The 19803-nt window shown below is 41.3% G+C and overlaps 2 protein-coding genes across 4 annotated transcripts; both read right to left on the bottom strand.

The window, feature by feature from the left end:
• Window positions 1–3097: 3097 nt before the first annotated feature.
• Window positions 3098–7501, bottom strand: LOC136426632 (cytochrome P450 2U1-like). Its single transcript, XM_066415309.1, has 6 exons — window positions 7117–7501; window positions 6226–6368; window positions 4119–4329; window positions 3529–3812; window positions 3189–3374; window positions 3098–3109 (listed from the first exon to the last, which is right to left on the bottom strand). The coding sequence occupies exons 1-6, from the start codon at window positions 7499–7501 to the stop codon at window positions 3098–3100; spliced, it is 1221 nt and encodes a 406-aa protein (XP_066271406.1).
• A 5810-nt stretch (window positions 7502–13311) lies between these two features.
• On the bottom strand, window positions 13312–19305 carry LOC136427328 (uncharacterized). 3 transcript variants are annotated; one of them, XR_010754400.1, is made up of 5 exons: window positions 18547–18737; window positions 17529–17720; window positions 16993–17073; window positions 13875–14177; window positions 13312–13637 (listed from the first exon to the last, which is right to left on the bottom strand). XR_010754400.1 is itself a non-coding variant. In XM_066416140.1 (5 exons), exons 2-4 carry the CDS (start codon window positions 17699–17701, stop codon window positions 14146–14148), a joined length of 333 nt encoding a protein of 110 aa, XP_066272237.1. In that variant the 5' UTR covers window positions 17702–17720; window positions 18547–19305; the 3' UTR covers window positions 13312–13637; window positions 13875–14145. The 3 variants fall into 3 exon arrangements, 1 of the variants encoding a protein (XP_066272237.1); XR_010754401.1 differs by lacking the exon at window positions 18547–18737 and adding an exon at window positions 18265–18279 and having other exon boundaries at window positions 16946–17073; XM_066416140.1 differs by having other exon boundaries at window positions 16946–17073; window positions 18547–19305.
• Between the last annotated feature and the right edge of the window lie 498 nt (window positions 19306–19803).

Genomic DNA, 19803 nt, shown 5'->3' with positions numbered 1-19803 from the left:
TTGAATCAATGATATCCAATGATTGTTTTCCTAATGATGATACCGGATCTTTGGGACGCGTATCTTCTTTGTATTTGATTTTAGTGAAACAGGTGCATCAATGACTATACGACTGCAGTGTCTTCATTCTATGCTTTAGCTTTCCAATGTTATTTTGTGATCATTTCTTGGCGTGGGGTGAGAACAAGTCACGTAGTCTATAAAGAGAGATAAATGAGTGATGTTGTATTTTTATGTTCAAACAGGTGGGAAAAAAGTCAAAGTCAAAGAGGAGATATGTCCCAGTTCGTGGGGATGATAGGGACTCGTTATCATGGCTCCATTCGACATACTATCCGTCGAGTTATCCGGACCACAGGCTACAGCAGTCGTACCGTCCGGACCCCAGGCTTCCCCAGCTCAACCATCCGGACCCGAGGCTCACCGAGGGCAACCAGTCGTACTTGTGGCATCACAACTCTTCACTGTTCAGCCAAAGCTCTCACAGTCAGTTCGCACCCTTGTCTTCTCCCGTTTTCCCACCGTGTCCGCCAACTCCAGAAGAAGAGCAGATGGACTGGGAGCCAAGCATCTACACTGAGAACATGGCGTGGTCAAGCAGCCAGATGGACGAGGAAATCCCTATGGAATGGGACTGATCATAACTAGAATAGCTAGTTGGACGACAGGTGACACACGGCTCTACGAGTAATGGCCTAGGGCGGAAGAGCTGGCCAAGAAAGAGAAGCCAAGAAAGAAACGGAGAAGACTTTATTCCGGCACATGGAATGGGAAAAGGTCGTTGGAGAATGGAGAGGGACTGAGTAAAGGACAACAGGTGAATGTTAGAAGGTGAGCTACGGCTCTAAAATGTGCGGTATAAGACGAAGCGAAGTGGTCGATGGCCGAACAAGAAACGGAAAAGACTTTATTTCCGCGGCCCATGGCAAAGACTGCACTCAATGAATCATGCCTATGTTGACCGTTAGTATTAGACTGTTCTGTGAAAGGAAGCTTGGTTTTACTTCCACTGTGTTGCAAACTACTTCACAGTGATGAATATTGCATCGTTGTTGTACAGTATTCATTGTTGACCTGATACAGATTTGAATTATCAAACGAATTGCCAGAATTCTATAGAATTCATCATCGCTATGATGTGGGCGATAGAAACCTACATGTCTGATCTGCAAAGCTGTATAATAAATTCTACCAAAGATGTACATTAATTGAAGGATTGCTGAAATAGCATGCTACCACTTGGTTGCTTTTACCAACAATACTATTTGATTACTGCCATAAAAAGATTATTGTCTTTGATCGAAAAGATCTACAGTTTACATATGCTACAGTTGTGAAATGTTTCAAAGAATAAATAAACATGAATGATTTCTCCTATGGAAAGGTTTGATTTTTTGCTGACTTACTATAGTACATGTACATAAAACGTCAGAAAGCCTTACAAGAGAGCAGTCTTTGATCTTTGATTATTGTCTTTGATCGAAAAGATCTACAGTTTAATCTTTTAATCTTTGATTATTGTCTTTGATCTACAGTTTAATCTTTTAATCTTTGATTATTGTCTTTGATCGAAAAGATCTACAGTTTACATATGCTGCAGTTGTGAAATGTTTCAAAGAATAGATAAACATGAATGATTTCTCCTATGGAAAGGCTTGATTTTTTGCTGACTTACTATAGTACATGTACATAAAACGTCAGAAAGCCTTACAAGAGGAATTGATAACGATCACCTTAACAGCCCGAAACAATAACGTATACAATGGCAACATGACATGAAAAAGGCATTGGATTGGGGTACTGACAGTGTGTGTGTGTTTGTGTGTGTGTGTGTTTGTGTGTGTGTTTGTGTGTGTGTTTGTGTGTGTGTATGTGTGTGTATGGCATCCAACACCAAGGACAGGTCTGTATGTGTGGGGTGGTGCTCAGCACAAAGGGCATGTTTGTATTTGTGTTGATGGTGTTCAGCACCAAGGGCAGGTTTAAATGTGTGTAGATGGTGTTCAGTACCAAGGACAGGTTTGTATGTGTGTGGATGTCGTTCAGTACCAAGGACAGATTTTTATGTGGGTGAATTGTGTTCAGCACCAAGCACAGATTTGTATATGTGCGGATGGTGTTCAGCACCAAGCACAGATTTGTATATGTGCGGATGGTGTTCAGCACCAAGCACAGATTTGTATATGTGCGGATGGTGTTCAGCATCAAGGACAGGTCTGTATTTGTGTAGATGGCGTTCGGCACCAAGAACATGTTTGTTTGTGTGGATGACGTTTATCACAAAAGACAGGTTTGTATGTGTGTGAATGGTGTTCAGCACCAAGGACAGGTTTTAATGTGTGTGTATGGTGCACAGCACCGAGGACATGTTTGTATGTGTGTGGATGGCGTTCAGCACCAAAGACGGGTTTCTAAATGTGTGGATGGTGTTCGGCACCAAGGGCATATATATATATATATATAACACTACTACGGCTTCTATAGTTATGCACGCCCCTAAAACAAAACCATTTTGCGAAGATAACTAACGCTTTATCGCACACAGTTGGAACGGGTGCGGCGTCAGCGTTATTCCAAAGACACCGTCACTGTTTGGAGGAGGAGCGCCCTCTGGCGTCCTGAAGGTGAAGGACTGCAGCAGGGTCGAGAAGAACAAGAAAAGTTCCATCCTGGCCAGCTGCTCACCAAGACACACGCGTCGGCCTGGAAATACAGAATGCCGAGTATCAAGATCAGACAAATGTAGGATAGAATAGAATAGAATAGAAAATAAGTAAACATTAATGTTATGAAATATGTACGATAGTAATATGTCTAATCCTGATAATTACCTCCTGAAAAAGGCATGAAAGACTCAGGCTTGTTGATGACGTTCTCTTCCGCGTCCAGAAACCTTTCGGGGTCAAACCGGTCCGGATCAGGCCAGTAGGCGGGGTCCGTGTGGAGGGAGTGCAGGTTCATCAGCACCTGGGCCAAACAAAGAGAAAATGAGGCCACAAACACAATCTCCCGAAAAGAATATTTGTATGGATAAACTTCGAGCAAATCATCACTTCGACTTTAATAGAGGTCAATGGATCACCTTATTATCGCTTCGTCATGTGGCAGCCTGTAAATGAATGGGGCATTTCTGCAACGGTGCAGAAAGGTTATGCAATCTGAAAATAGGAAAATAATAATACATGTACCCGAGTTGCCTTCGGAATATCATATCCCTGCACTGTGACTTCCTGCGTGGTGGCGTGCGGTACCCAAGGGAGTAGAGTGCGGATTCTCATGACCTCCAGCAGACAGGCATTCACATAGGGCAGCTGGGAACGGTGGAACAGGGTGGGCAGGCCCTCACCAACAACGGCATCAAGCTCCTCTTGTACCTGTTCGGATGGTATTGCCGATATTGTTTCTTAATATTCACAAGAAAAGCAAATACTATCTCGCGATTCTTTTTTTTTCCCAGCCCTCTAGAGTCTGACAAAGGTAAACACTGAGACGTTTTGAATGAGCCAGACTCCTCAGAAGTAACGTTACCTTATCTTGGATGTCGGGGTTCAAAGTCATGTAGAGAAGACTCCACAGCAGTGTGTTGGTGGTGGGGTCCGTTCCGGCGACGAAAAGATCCCCGGTCATGTACATGACGCTCTCCTCTGTCAGACCGTCCACCTTTTCCTGCTGTTCAAGCTCCAGCAGGCAGAAGTCGAGGAAATCTCGCGGATTCTCGCGATCCAGGTGTTCCCGATGGCGAGATATCTCCTCGCTTATCACATTGCGGACCTTGTAGAACCCTTCTAACGCATTGATGCCGGCTCTATTCACTGATAAATATGCATGTACTGATTAGACATAAATACAAAGTTTTTGCTTGTGATGACATAGCCATAGAGGTTGTGGTAACTCCTCAGCAACCTTCCCCATCGCCTGAATGGACTATACTAATCTTTGCCGCATGGCAATGATGCTGTCCCAAACGTGACTCAGTTTTTTCCCGAGGAAGCTAGCTGAGAAGTTATCGTAACGTCGGCCAGGTAAATTCCAGCATGGTTGTTAATTATAAACATATACGAACTACCAATCTATTCATGGAACTGTAGAAAATGCTGTGCAAAGGAAATTTGACCTACCGACAGGAACAAAACGTAGCAATGGGAACACGCTAATGATCTGCCCAGTTCCGAGTTCAGACGCTAGGGTAACAATCGCTTTAGAGAGCTCTCGGAACGTTTCATCCTCGTAGTCGTAGCGCTTCCCGAACGCCATGGAGCAGATGACGTTTGCCACTGTCACTGTGACGTCATGAGCGACGTCAAAGGGCTGTCCGTTGTTTTCTGCAACCTGAATAGAAATTATTCTTTTGCAAAATGATGTTTCTCAAGATCGAAACAGTCCTAAAAGGTGTTGGTCAAACGTATCGTGACTCTATAGTTTGTAGACCGCATATCATCGGCATTTTTTAAAAATTCCTATGAATTATGAAAACGATATTGAACAAAAATCACTAAAAACTGCATGATTTACATCTAATAATACATCAACAAACGATGGTTAGGAGAGAAAGCATATGATTGAAACTTATCGACATGTTTTTATGAAAATGCCACCAACACTATCACACATACTAACAAGAGTGTGAAGACCCAAACTCTCCATGAAATTTGTTTTTAAATATGATGTGTTTTTGACAAATATGCCATTACAGTTCCAGGGACACAAACCAGGGGGCCCAAAATCGACCTTGACCTTTCTCCTCCCAACACCTACCCACATACCACATATCATTACAATCCATCAATACACGTTCTTCAGTTATGCTGACTAAAAGCAACCGATGACACACATATACACACACGCAAATACATAGGCAAACTGCATTATAACCATTTCTAGTAACACTTAAGCTATCCACATAATTTACCACCAGCTGTAGGGAATTCTTGTCCTAGATATGAGACAAACAGATGTGACAGGTGTGAGATCCTTCAACATACCTAGATGGAGGGGTAGATATTCCTCATTACTTATGCAAATTCAGTAACAATTTGCATAATTAGCACTTCAGTTTGTACATCTCTGTCCAACATACCTGCATACCAAATAACAGGAAAATCTGTTGTTACTTTCTTCAGTTATTCTCCTTAGAAGATTATTACAAATTATTGCAGTTCCAGTGACAAATACCAGGGGGCCCAAAATCGACCTTGACCTTTCTCCTCCCAACACCTACCCACGGACCAAATACTAGTACAATTACAATCCATCTACACGTTCTTCAGTTATGCTAACTTTAAGCATCCAGTGACACAAACATACACACACGCAAACACACACGCAAACGCACGCAAAACAATATCTCCATGAAAAAGTCTTTTTTCATGAAGATAACTAGAAAGGCAGCATTTTCAAGAAAATGCTGGATATTCCCCTCCCATTACCTACACCTCAAATGTGACATCCTTAGCATTTACTGTAATGGACTTGGAAGTTTCTGTCCAGGTCTTCCTAAAGGTACCTACATGTCAAGTATGACATCCGCAACGTTAGTATGCACCATAAGGGAAATACAAGTTTTTGCATGAATTATGCAAACCAGGTCCTTATTAGCATAGTATATGTCCAGGTGTATTCACCTTTCCTAAAAGTACCAACATCTCAAATATGGCTTACCGTAAGGGAAATACACGTTTCTGCATAAATTATGCAGAGGAGGTCCGCATCAGCATAAGTTATGGATAGGTGTGTTCACCTTTCCTAAAGGTACCTACATCGGAAATATGCCATCCGTAACTGTTACGGTAAGAAGAAACGCGTTTCTGCAGAAATTATGCAAATGAGAACCTCATTAGCATAATGTATGGCCAGGTGTGTTCACATTTCTTAAAGGTACCTACATCTCAAATATACCATCCGTAGCTTTGACGGTTAGGGAAATACAAGTATATGCATAAATTATGCAGAGGAGGTCCGCATTAGTATGATTTATGGACAGGTGTGTTCACCTTTCCTAAGGGTACCTACATCTGAAATATGACATCCGTAACTTTTACGGTAAGAAAAAAGGAGGAGGAGGAAAGCAAAAACAGTATATTCCCTCATGTGGAGGGGAATATAATGAAATCCAGAATCAGCCTACGTGTGACTTAACTAGTAATTTATGGATCACATTTTTCATTAAACAGATATTCGAGATGGATCCTACATTTTTCATCCTTAGTTTTATTGGTTGCATCTTACCCTGTTGCGGAGACAGTCCGCTTCTTCTCTGATCTTCTTCTCAATGCTGCCACGTCCCACCTTCATGCCCAGGTTCCTCAGGGTGGTGGCGGCAAACCTCTTTCTCTGTCTGAACCCGGTCACCCAACGTGCAAGAAGAATGTCTACAGCAAAGAACATGTCTTCAACATGTAATTTGATATCATACATATCCAGTTTTGTATCTATTCTAAGACATACTGCCGAGAGGACACCATGTTGACGAAATTCAGTGAGACAATATCACCCCGACCAGTCGAATCACGTGAATCGCATTGAAACTCAGATTCGTATCAGCCATTTCCCGACAAAACGCTTTCTCACTTGCGTTAACGACTACATCCGACCAAAAAAACTCATCAGTGAGATGGTAGAGGGTGTCAGCTTTCCAAAGATGTTTTCAGATTGACAATTTTGGCACTTTGGAAGTGATTGAAAGTGACCGCGATTTAACGTCTAGTTTCTACTACTTTTCTCTAAACGTTAAATCGCGGTCTCTTTTAATCACTTCCAAAGTGTCAAAATTGTCAATCTGAAAACATCTTTGGAAAGCTGACACCCTCCACCATCTCACTGGTGAGTTTGTTTGGTCAGATGTAGTCGTTAACGCAAGTTAGAAAGCGATTTGTCGGGAAATGGCTGATACGAATTTGAGTTTCAATGCGATTCACGTGATTCGACTGGTCAGGGTGAATATAGATCACACTGTAGTTGCGACGTACGATTTTCAGCGAGGCTATGATAGACGCGACTGATGACAAGGCGTCTTCTGTCACAGGACAGCTGACAACGCATCCACGACTGTCCTAGTTTTCTGTTGTACACTTGTCGTACGACTATTGTCAATAAAGCATATGATAAATAGAAGTTTACCTTTTCCGCAATCAGTCATCACATCAAGCAGGTAGTTTGGCGCCATGGACGCGAACAGTTCGGACCTGTCCACGAGCGCGTCCTTGACGGCAGTGTAGCCGTTCAGAACTACTACATCTTCCATCCCCATCCTGACGGTGAAGACGTCCCCGTACTGCCGCCTCCACGCCGTCAGCTTGAGATGAGGCGCTCGGCCCAAGGCGAGGAGGTGCCCGAGAACAGGCACACGTCCTGCCGGGTAAGGAGGCAGGTTTCGGGATCGCTTGAAGATGACATATGCTAAGAAGAAAGTCGCACAGAGGACAAGAAACGTCTGCAGAGTCGGCCCAGAGATCTGCAAAATCTCCTGGACGGACTCGGCTATCCACTGTACAGCACCGGCCATTTTCTCACGAATGAGTGGGTGGCCCAGTTAGATGGGAATAAGGCGACCTACGGCCTCTATTGTTTATAGTGATAATCCAAGGAGCGATCAGGTGTACAGGAAGCCAAGCGAGGCCTGACTTGTAGCAGAACAGATATTATCATCAGCCCTGACCAGGTTGAATGTGCTATCTGAAGAAACGTCATACATGCAGAAAAAACGAATTGAAAATAAAACTGTAGTTAATTTCAATAGAGATATGAGAGCGAACAAGATGCGTTCGCTCGCATCTCTCGATTGTTTGCAAGTAAGAAATCAAAAATATGGACCACTTCAGACTTCCCATTTTCTACTAAGGGGTGGTCGTGGAAGATCTTTCCAGTCTGTTCTGTTGAAAGCTTTGTTTAAATGTAGGCATTGTACCACTATCAAATATAGCAGATGATGAACTGGATACTTTAATGCATTCATGAATGAAGACCTCTATTGTACATGTTTGCCCCACAGTGCTAAGCACAGGTCACATGTTAACAACTATACACATATTCATGAGTATATAAACATCTAGCATACTCTTATACATTCGGCTTCCTCTCGTTTCTTGGTAATTGTATAAATGTAGGAGGCTGTATGATTAGTTAGAGTTGGTTTATCGAAGGCTGCAATAAATATAAATTTCTCTCTACTATTCAGGTATCTGAAGTAGGGGAATGTACTTAACACAAAACTGAAAAAAATAATTCTATCGCTACTATACAAATGACAGGCAACAAGAAAATGTACTTCGTCTTTTCTTTGCCTAGGCTACAAATTGGCAGATTCTTCGCTCTAGAGGAGTGCGGTTATGTATTCTTAATTAGTGCTTTAGCATTAAGTTACTGCTGTGTGGCGTCACTACAATAACACGGATGTACCTGTTATCTCAGGCTTGGGCGGAGAATGATTTGGGGCCCGCCGTGAGAATGTTTTTTAGTCATTGTGAGAAGAGCTCGAGGCTGCTAGTTCCGAGCCAATGCCAGCTACAATAAGCGTAACCTCGAGCTCCACAGCCGACCCTCAGCCATTGGTACTGCACATGTGTTTTGTAGATTTTGGACAGCAACCCATTGTCAAAACGCGAGGGAAAATGCGCCGCGGAGTTCAAAATCGTATATATTGTTTGCCAGGTAGGAGTAACGCCACCTTGCGTTAGACCTTAGTACTTCACGCAACGTAAAGGCAGAAGAAATGTAAAACACATACTTTTCAAAGAGTTTAATTTTGATACTTTTAAACTAGGCTTGACATAAGATTACTAATAACGATGATTATAATAAGAATGATGAGTAATAACAAATCTATTAGATATTGGAGGTCACAAATCGTAATTTCAGCGGACGAACAAACAAATATACGAATTTTTGTCGACCGCCGACAAGGACATAAGGCCCAAGTTACACTTGTTCTGTGAAACTGTAGCACGACACATGGTAATCTACTACTGTAGTAGACTACAGATTCGCGTCCACTTTACACTCAATGATAGGAAGCCTAGCAGGACACCCACTGTTCCTGATTGCCACAGTTTCGCTTTACACCCGGTTCGAAGTCTCACAAAACCTCCGCCGAAGTGTAGTACTACTACCCCCGAGGTTGTAGTAGACTTCTGTAGTAGACTACAGTAGTTTTCTTTTCACATCCAGAAAAAAGCTGTAGTCTACTACAGTAGTAGATTACTATGTGTAGTACTACAGTTAAAAGGACAAGTGTAAATTGGGCCTAATATTACATGTACCACCTCCGAGGGTGTAGTAGACTTCTGTAGTAGACTACAGTAGTTTTCTTTTTACGCCCAGAAAAAAGCTGTAGTCTACCATGTACTGTACTACAGTTAAAAGGACAAGTGTAAATTGGGCATAAGACGACATCTCCAGTCGCAAGACAGCTGAATATTGCACGTTAAACTGTACCCGCGACTGTCTTACAATGATCTCAATTTGCTCCAGTCGTAAACCATTACGACGAATATGACCGGGCCCTTAGGACCAGGAAAAATGTTTGTTTTTTTCATTAATTCTATTCATTCGACTTCAAATATAAAAACAGTAAATCTGTAGGAACATATAGGAACAGGCAAAGGAAAGCTTGCTTCTCTGCAAGGCCGGCTCCTCAGTAAATACACCATGAAACAAATAATGAAAACGTAGTGATGAAATAACAATAACAATAATAGAAGTAAATACAGCAATGATAAAAATACAATGTAACAGTTAAGGTAGTTAGAAATACGCTGGTGCTAAACATTACGAGAGGTACGGAATTTGTATGTTACGAGGCAGCGGTTACAGATAAAGGTTTTGAACAGTTGACATAAGACTGTATAATAAACATTTTATTCCTTTATTCAGTTAATTGACGTAATGTTTGGTGCTTGACTTATCCCAACTATACATTCAGAACGCAAAACTGTGTGAAAAGCTACGAATCCATATTGACCGTTTACATCGTTCTGGAACAGCATTACCAAACAATCGCTTCATTGCTCGTGGTACCCGGATTGTTTATCGTTCGATAAACACACCTGTGTTCTGTGTGAAGACCTAGGTGTATCACGACGCTTGTGTGCGTGAATCTGTCAAAGTCTCACTGTGAAATATCTTCACATTGTCTCATGATGGCGAGCAAACGAGGATATGTTACTGACATGAACACCCCTGCTGTAAGTATACGTGTTAGAAATAGAGTTGAATCAATCAGTTTTGTTCACTTCTTGCATTCATTCATTCATTCATTCTTGCTGTTTGCTTTGTAAAGTCCTGCTTAAATATGTAGCACGTATTGTGTACAAGAGACGCAATTCAGCACCTGTGCTGCGAGGTTTTTTTTATATTGAATAAACCATTTCTCTCTCTTTGTCTCTCTTCTTGACGCGTAATGTAGATCATTCGGCAAGTAGTGTTGGTAGTAAACATTGAACTGTTGTTGGAATTTTGAAATAAAACTGGACTCTATCCATTGGGAGTAGTTGATACTCAATATTCTGGTACGACTAGTTTCCCACTGATCATAGATATTTAGGTCGCCTAATATCTTGCAACTTTGTCTTCTTGTGTTCAAACAGGTTGGGAAAAAGTCTAAGCGAAGATATGTACCAACGGTACGTGAGGACTCGTGGCTTCATCCGGCATACTATCCAGACCCGAGACTCCAGTCCCGTTATCCGGACCCCAGGCTACCGTCCTACCATCCGGATCCGAGGCTCACACAGGCCTCCCATACGTACCAGTGGCATCACAACTCTTCACTGTTCGGCCAGAGCTCTCACAATCAGTCCGTACCCTTGCATTCTCCCGTTTTCCCACCTGCTCTGGAAGAAGAGCAAATGGATTGGGAGCCCAGCATCTACACCGAGAACATGGCGTGGTCAAGCAGCCAGATGGACGAGGAAATTCCCATGGAGTGGCAGTAACTAGAAAAGTTAACAGGACAACAGGTGAAGGTCTCGATGTTGCTCCACAGGACGACAGAGCTGGCCAAGGAAGGAAAAGGGCGAACAAGCTTAAGAGACTCAATATCCGCGGCTCACGGCAAAGACTATAGCACTACACTCAAAGACAGTGATAGGGGCCTGCTTGTTCTGACTAACGTTTGGCTGCTTGGTAATTGGAGAACTAGCAGAGCTACCAAGACGATAGATGTAGTAAGTAGTGGCCTAAGACGACAGGGCTAGTCAAGGAAGAGAAGGCGACTAAGAAACGGAAAAGACTTTATTTCCGCGGCACATGGAATGTCACCATCACAAAGTTCGCACAGAAAGACAGTGAATGTGAGACTGTCTGTGTTAACTGTTAGGGGAATGGAAGTTAAGCGTTGCTTCTTATGTTTGCGCAAACGACTGTTTACATCGAGAAATATTGCATCGCTGTTGTGCTTTTGTTGTCGACCTGATACAAGATTTAAATGATGTAAAAAAAAATTGCCAGAAATCCGTAATGCAGACGATAGAAAACAACATGTTGGATTTACAAAGCTGTTCAATGAATTCTACTGAAGTTTCAAATAATTTGAAGATCACTCAAATAGCACCGGGTGGCCATTATCAATAATACCACTTGATTAGTGCGGTATTAGTGCTATACCGACGCTATTTGTCTTAATCAAAAATACACTTAACGTATGTTGTGAAATGTTTAAATGAATAAACAAGGAGGATCTTTTTTCTATGTTTCTATTTTTCTTGCTAACATACTACACATGAAAGGCCATACAAGTGGAAATGACAAAGATCACTTTAAGAATTTGAAACAAATAGCGGATACAAAGACAATATGACATGGGAAAGGTATTGGATAGTAAGGAGACTGTCATTTTTATCTTTACCGCTACCAGACGCATTCTATGAGCCAGTGTGTGTGTTTGTAGTAGGGTTCAGCACTAGGAACAGGTTTGTATATGTGTGGATGGCGTTCAGCACAAAGGACAGGAACTTATGTGTGTGGGTTGTTAGAGGCCGCTCTACAAAAGAGGAACCCTGTGTGAAAAAAATTGTTTACATTTTGTCTAAGCTGCCTGCATGCCAAATATCATGAAAATCTATCGTTCCTATATTAAGTTATCCTCTTTGAAATACAGTATGTTATCCAAAAAGTTCCAGCAGTTCCAGAAAAAGTTGCTAGGGGGACAAATCCTAGGCCATCTATCTGCCAACAAGAACCAAAAAACCACAGCATGCCCAGGACAAAAGATGCAAAAACCGGAAGTTAAGCTGCACATACATGCACGTATTGGTACGAATATCAGTCTTGCATATAGGTTCAGCTATTCTTCTCATTGCTGTCTACAATCAAAATAAGTTTTAAAAGTTTGCTGTGGAATAAGTGACTTTACGGCTCCTATCATTATTGAATTAGATGTGCAAAATGGGATTAACATGTTGCCAGATGAGTTGATCAGAGTCTACAGAAATTTCATATCACAATATATGTCTTAAAGTGGCAGTTGCAATATCTTTTATCAACTTGATATACAACGACGTGTACGTTTCAACATGTGGTGCAAGAAGTTTTATGAAGCACCCTATTTTAATGAATCGTACTAGTGCTGATCGTGGCTACAAGTTGTTGGTTCCTTTGGAGTAGGTATAGAATATTACAGTAATTAGTAGTTCCAACGGTATATATACTGAGCGAGAAATTACAACCAACAACAGTTTTGAGGCAAAGGTTGTCTTCATAATCTTATTCAAACATTCACGAATACATGTGAATTACATGAGTGACCCTACGTTTTACGATGACCTTTCTGGTATTTAACGTGCGGTTAACATACAAACACACATGCAGCAATGAATTGCCATTAATGATATGATAGATATGTTTGCAACATGTAAGAGTAATTATAAAAAGATTACAGACATGTAAAGACCATATACTATATCCTTTTTTAATGCAATACTCCAATAGACAAACTGTTTCCCAATTGCACATTCGGTATTTCGGTGCATAGCGTGGCTGTATGTACCCACTTACATCAAGATAATTTTAAAAAAGCTATATTAGACTAGAGAGGCAACATTTGCGGGCAAATGCAAAATGTTTACCTTCGCATAGTCTAGCCTGCCATTCATACTTCTACAAAGGTACTTTGGAGGGATGGGTAAGAGAATATTTTGCCTTTGCTCATATTGCAAGACTTTCATAAAGATACTACTGGAGTGCCATTCATTGAATAGTTTGGATGTTCTTAGCCCCAACAAGGATGAATGTCAAATGATTCACTCAGCACACACTCTTACTCTCACCATCAATGTAATTAAGAGGAGAGATACAAGCACAAGTCATGTACACTTTGAATCTTCTTGACAGGTTTAATCAAACAATTTTTGAAATCTTACATTTTGTCTTCTCTCACAATCTTATTACTTTTTAGTACATACAAAAATGCAAATACAAAAACTGTAAATACAAGAAAAATGGAAGTACAAAAAATATGCAAGCTGAAATAATATACACTTTGAGTCTTAACTATGTGAGCCAAACAATCTGAAGCTTAATAATTGTTATCAAAATTTGCAAAGCTGGTGTCCTTCTGCGCAGCTGCAGCTTGCTGGGACCTCCCCATGCAGTTTCTCATGGAGACATGGACCACGTTCTGCCTCTCTTCTCTAGATGGGTCCCATCTGGAGGACAGAAACAGGAGTGAGGTTTGAGGAAAAGAAGCATTCAGGATAAAAATCATAGGTTAATCAGTCTCTTTGAAGTTAAAGAAACAATCAACATCATGTGCACCCTTTGCTGTTGACCCAACAACTTACACTTGACATCACCTTTTCTCTAGATCTAAAACACATGTTTACTGGTGTTTTAACAGAAAACAATTCTATTTTTATTTCCTTGTTATATTAGCACAAGCATACCTGCTGTATGTTCAGACTGCTTGAGCATGATCTTCTGACTGCTTAACCACTTAAAAGAAAAGGAAAATTATGGTTACTGACAATGATGCAGTGGTGGAGAACTCTAAATATGGAATTTCATGCTTTCAAAAGGAAAAATGAGTTGAAACATGACAATAAGAGTGAAAAAGATATATTACATAAGATCAAGATACAAGATTACAAATATAGAATCTATAATATAAAGAAAAAGTTAAGAAAAAAAAACGCCTGATATATTTTCCAAGGTACTTTAAGGTGCTCTTCGAACAGAAGAATGGTCTCCTAAAAGAAAGGGAAAAAAAGAAGAGATTAGATCATTGTTTAAAAGTGACTACCTATTGTTATCCTTGTGCATTCCGTTTTTTTCTTCTTTTTTCATTTCCTCTATCCCAATCACAGGGAGAGCTATTTTTCCTTCCTCAACCACAATCACAGGGGAGAGCTCTTTTTCCTTCCTTTGTAACACCAGGAACCCCCTTACCCACCCCTAACCTTAGGGGTGGGTAAGGGGGTTCCTGTTTCACCAGGAACCCCCTTACCAACCACTGAGGTTAGGGGTTGGCAAGGGCGGAGTGGGTACGACTTCATCGTTCATGTCCCCTCCCCCTTGCATACCCTGTTTGTTCAGCTTTGACCAAACAGGATTACCAAGACCAGAGCTGGTGATGATCCTTATGTCGCCAGGAACCCCCTTACAAACTCCAAACCTCAATGGTTTCTTGGTAAGGGGGTTCCTGTTTCGCAAGGAACCCCCTTACCAACCACTGAGGTTAGTGGTTGGCAAGGGCGGAGCGGGTATATATGACCCTCCCCCTCGCATACCCTGTTTGTTCAACATTGAGTTTGACCAATCAGAGTATGCAAGGCCAGACTGGCGACTATCCTTTTTTTTTGCACCAGGAACCCCCGTAGGCGGAGCGGGTAATGCCTCCTCTCCCTTGCCCACCTAATACGGTTGGCAAGGGCAGAGCTGGTGCATATCCTCATTATGATAACAAAGGAAGGAATTTTTTTCTATTCCATCGCCTTTTCACAGGTTATTGCAGCATCACTGATACAGCGAACAATACACAGCATCATGGTAACTGTAAAATGTCTGTATGACCCCACAGCTTACATTTGATGGCACTGGTGAAATGTAAACATGGTCAATAAGGGTTCCTTTCATGGTTGTAGGATCTTCCACCAACTGTTCGAAATCCTTTGTCACAAAGAAATTCAGAATCTTTTTGTTGTCTTCCCCTGAAATCAAGTTCTCGTTAAAGTCCCCAAGAAAGATTGTAGTATTTCGTTTCACCGTGGCCAGGTGCTGCATCAATTTCTCTAAATTGCATATGAATACATCTTTTTTCACATTGGGTGGCCTGTAAATAGGTACAATGAGAATTTCCACTCCCTCAGCAGACATACGCATAACCACACATTCAAGGCGTATGTCACTTGGAATAGGTATTTCAGAACATCTGTACCCATCACGGACATAAACTGCCACTCCTCCATGAGGGGAACTTGTTGTCATAGAGTCTGCCTCACAAACACGTCTCCTGTCTTGACGAAACACAGTAAAGTTTTCTAGCTGCACCTGAGAAGACTGCACATCACCAGATAGCCATGTCTCAGTCAAGCATATTATATCAGCTTTGAGCAGACAGGTGGATTTCAGACTTTTAAAGTGGCCTACCAGGCCTTCAGTATTGTGGTGGACAATATTTAGGACCCTATTGCTTTCAGATCTGTCATCAATATTTATGAACGGGTCACATCTAAACTGTAAGTGCCTCATACTTTTGACCGCCTCCTCTACTTGCTCATCACAGTAGATAGAGTCCTGCTTGTAGTCGGTAATGTAGAGCCCACCTATTGAACAAACCCTACTTAATGCCACATACGACATACCTGATGCGAAAGCCTTTTTCATGGAGACAACCGCTTTAGGAACAGTCATGCCCTGCACTTTGTGTGTCGTACATGCCCAGGCTAGCTTCAACGGGATTTGGTGACGTGTAACATTGCGAATTTTTTTCAAGGTGCTCTCGATCTGACGCACTGGCACTGAGTTGACAGGTATCTCCTTGGGAACAGCACTCTTTTGCCTTTCCTCAGCACCTACCCTTGGGTTATCAAATAGCACATAAACAGTTGCAACTTCACTGGCATTATCTTCCCCACCTTTCATTCCAGTCACAGTTCCAAATGCACCATTCACTAAACCATCTTCAACGTTGACATTGCGGCAAAGTATGACCCTAGCACCAACTCCGACTCGGAGCACATCTAGTAGGTCGTCTCGTACCCCTTCAACTAAATCTCTCCTTTTAATCGAACCTGAGCACAGATCTTTGGAAAAATCAAAGGCCTCGTATCGTCTAATCGGTGAACACCGGAGGATCAACATGTTGTCATTATGCCGATCAACAGTATCATTGGTGCCGAAAATGTGAAGGGCATCTTTAGGGTAATCATCTGATGCAAAGTCAAGAGAGAGCACCCTTGAACACAGAGTTTTGTCATCTTCATCTGAAAGTTTGTCTTTCTTTCTCTTTACCCTAAGCCTGTTCAAAAGCTCGGCAAATGCAGCATCATCCTTCTGCCTCATGATCTCCTCTAGTTGCACAACTTCAAAAATGGGATTCCAGAGGTCAATGATCTCTTTTTTTCTATCCCTGCAAAGGCTCTTACCTTTGACTGGAGGTAGTTGGTACATATAGGTCTTCTAAGCATTGAAGCCATGCAGTAGATTTCAATATCAGTTGCCCATGTACCATCAAAATGCATTTGACTGGTTACTATGTAATCAGTCATGGACAGTCCTGTTGGAAGGAAAAGCCTGCAAAAAGCATGAGGTAGTATCTGCATGTGTGCAACTAACAATGACCTGAGCGCAAGATGGTATTCCTCAATTCCAAACACTGCATATGAGATTGCTTTGAAAAAACAATTCCCCAATCCCCCAATACTTTTCACATTGAATGGACACTCTAGGGGAACGCTATTTTGTCCAGGGGGCAAGGGGGACTCATGCAACGCTGCAACAGGAATGCCCAACTGACCTGATAATGTGAACTGGTCAGTCTGAGTCAAAGGGGAAAACACAAACCCTCCACCAGCATTTGCTCCTGTCTCCTGCACATCTGGGGACCACTGCCTTTGCTGGCCTTCGTTTCCCTTTGATGCCTTCCTAGAATGGCACGAGTGTGCACTAATTCAGAAACGTGATAATTAAGTATCTACAAACTCAAAGCCCTGGATCTTGTGGAGGACTTCTGGCATTCAAAAGCAATTCACACCTACTAAAATGAACATTGTACATAAGTTAAATTGATGTTAAACAGTAGTCGAACGTGCCCCAAAACCACCCAGGAGATTTTTGAAAAAAAGGTATTTTTGAACAGGCAGTCTTATCTTCACTCTCAACATGACAGAGACAATCGGTTCCAATTTCCAAGTTGTACTGATCCCAACAAATTGCAAATCACTGAACATATTTGATAACGATAATGTTCAAGATTCATCTTGTAACATATGAACCAATATATTGCAAAGTACTCTATCTAACACTAACAGGATAAAGAGCTCTGATTTCTGATAACAGGATAAAGCTGATTTAGGATAAAGCTGATTTCTGATTTTCACCTTTCCTTGGGTCCAGGATTCTCCTCCACATCCCCCGCTAGCTTCAGCATTAGTTGTGACATCACCAGCCACACTAGCAAACATGACGCCTCTGCCCAACAGTGCAGTGAGTCAAATCCAGGGTTGCTGAAGCAGCCTATCCGCGCCCTGTATGTGGCCAGGTCAACCCCCATCCTGCTTGCCACAGGTCAGCTATGGAATGAAGGCATGAAATTAAAATTGTGCACACATTTCCATATTGAAAAGTTTTGTCAAATAGGAATACCTTTCCTCTGAATGGTCCTCAGCCTGGTAAACAAAAATTACCTACTAGTAAAGGAGTGATTTATACCTCATTACAGCCACCTGTACCTAATCCCCTAAATGATAATAAAAATTGGGTACACAAAAGTGCACATGCACCCTGTATTTTGAGCCCCAAAAAACTTACAAGCAATTGCCAAGATGTTCCCGAAAGATTTCTCAGGAAGTTACTGACAATGACAATTTTCCTATCAATAAGAATTTTCTTGCACTAGGGACAGGATAATCTTGGGAATAATACCGCATGATCTTATTAAATAACATTGTAATCACTAGATGTATAAACATAAACTGCCTGGTGATTGTCTCGGAAAATGGTTAAAAAGTGAGACAGTCTTTTACTCTTGATAGCAAGACCAATGGACTATTGAATGGATGGTTACCACAAAAATATACTTGCATACAATACGAATATCGAACCAAGTTCTTTTACCAAAATTTCTCTGTTCTACGATCCAAGGACATAAATTTGTACTTGCTAGATCTAGAAATTACTCAAGACCCTGACGTAAAAATTAGCAGCTAAAGAAATCTGAAACTTTGAATACTATAATGAAGAAAATTCATCCGACGCAAGATCGATCTCAACATTTTGATCAGTTCAAACAAATTATAATTTGATAGTTCTCTGACTCTGTCCTTGCTCTGTCCAAGGAGGTTCTGTCATAACAAATGGCGGGAAAATGAAACATCGAGCTTTATAAGTTACACTCACCTTGAATGGCTTTACGTTCCCTGACGAGAAATAACTGGACAGCAGTGCCTCTGAACCGACTCAACTTTGAAGAAATGAAACCCAAAATTCGCCGATATCGTCACTGCAACTCGGAGTTGAAAATTTTGGTTTTCGAGTTGGAACATTTGGAGTTGAAACAAGTCAGTTGAGAAACAAGTCTTGCTTCAACTCTCAATTTTGTTGATTCGAATCGAACCACAACCATATTTGGAACGGTCGATACCATTATCTGACATGAAGGGAGAAAAATACCAAAAGTATCCTAAAAATAGTGTCGTAGTTGGACCTATGTTCCTGTGTACACAATTGATTATTGTAAATATATGTTTATAATTTTTACTATGCATATACTGTTGGGTTAAAGACTATTCTTTTTGCCATAAAGTGGCGTTTAACTTCCTTGTGTTCACCCAAGACGAAAATAAAACGTTCCGATTATGCAAATCATTTCTTTGGAACATCCTATTACTATAAGGGGGAAAAATAAAATTCTTTCTAGTACAAAACGTCTGACTTACCTCAGTTTTTTTCATGTATAGTAGTTTTGTTACATCCAATAATTATTAACAATACATTAACATGTAGTTTTTGTCAATATTTTATTTTATTATGTGAAAACTTTAATATTATAACATAAGTGACTCCTGTATAGTCATATGAACTTTTCTGTACTTCCTGACTGCCTAAAGACGCTAAATTTTTTTTAACAAAACGCCCTCGGTACAAATGATTCAATTTACTTGTTTTGTCTCCATTGAAAATGTCCCATTAATATTACAATTAGGAAACAGTCACTCAATTTACGCAACGTTGGTGTGTAAACTCCTTAGTATGATATACATGTACGTGCTTTATTGGCGTTTTGATGCGTGCCGAACTTTACTTCCGGTGAGGAAAGGTTGTTGCCGTATTTTAAAATAATAATCGTGGTACGGCATCGTCGGGTATGCGCGTAACACTTGCATTTAATACCGCCATCCCAGTGTCATGAGTGGTTTTAAGTTGAGACGTTGTGAAGCCGAGCTTAGATGGCGCTGGTTTACAGTATGACCGCGGGTGACCGCGGCCGTGGAACGTTGTGTTCTACGAGTTCGGCAGCGTGTTCTATTCACCCCGCGGCCACGGATCCTATTTCGAACAGCCTTCCAAACTTCGTTTGGCATTCTATTAAGATTCTAAAGTTCCATTTAGTGCTTAAAATGCTAGTTTTTTCAACAGTTTTTGCCGCATAAAACA

Source organism: Branchiostoma lanceolatum, chromosome 2, assembly GCF_035083965.1.
Source record: "Branchiostoma lanceolatum isolate klBraLanc5 chromosome 2, klBraLanc5.hap2, whole genome shotgun sequence".
Lineage (NCBI taxonomy): Eukaryota > Metazoa > Chordata > Leptocardii > Amphioxiformes > Branchiostomatidae > Branchiostoma > Branchiostoma lanceolatum.
Note: the sequence above shows the minus strand (reverse complement) of the source record. Positions and strands in the feature narration are given on the sequence as shown.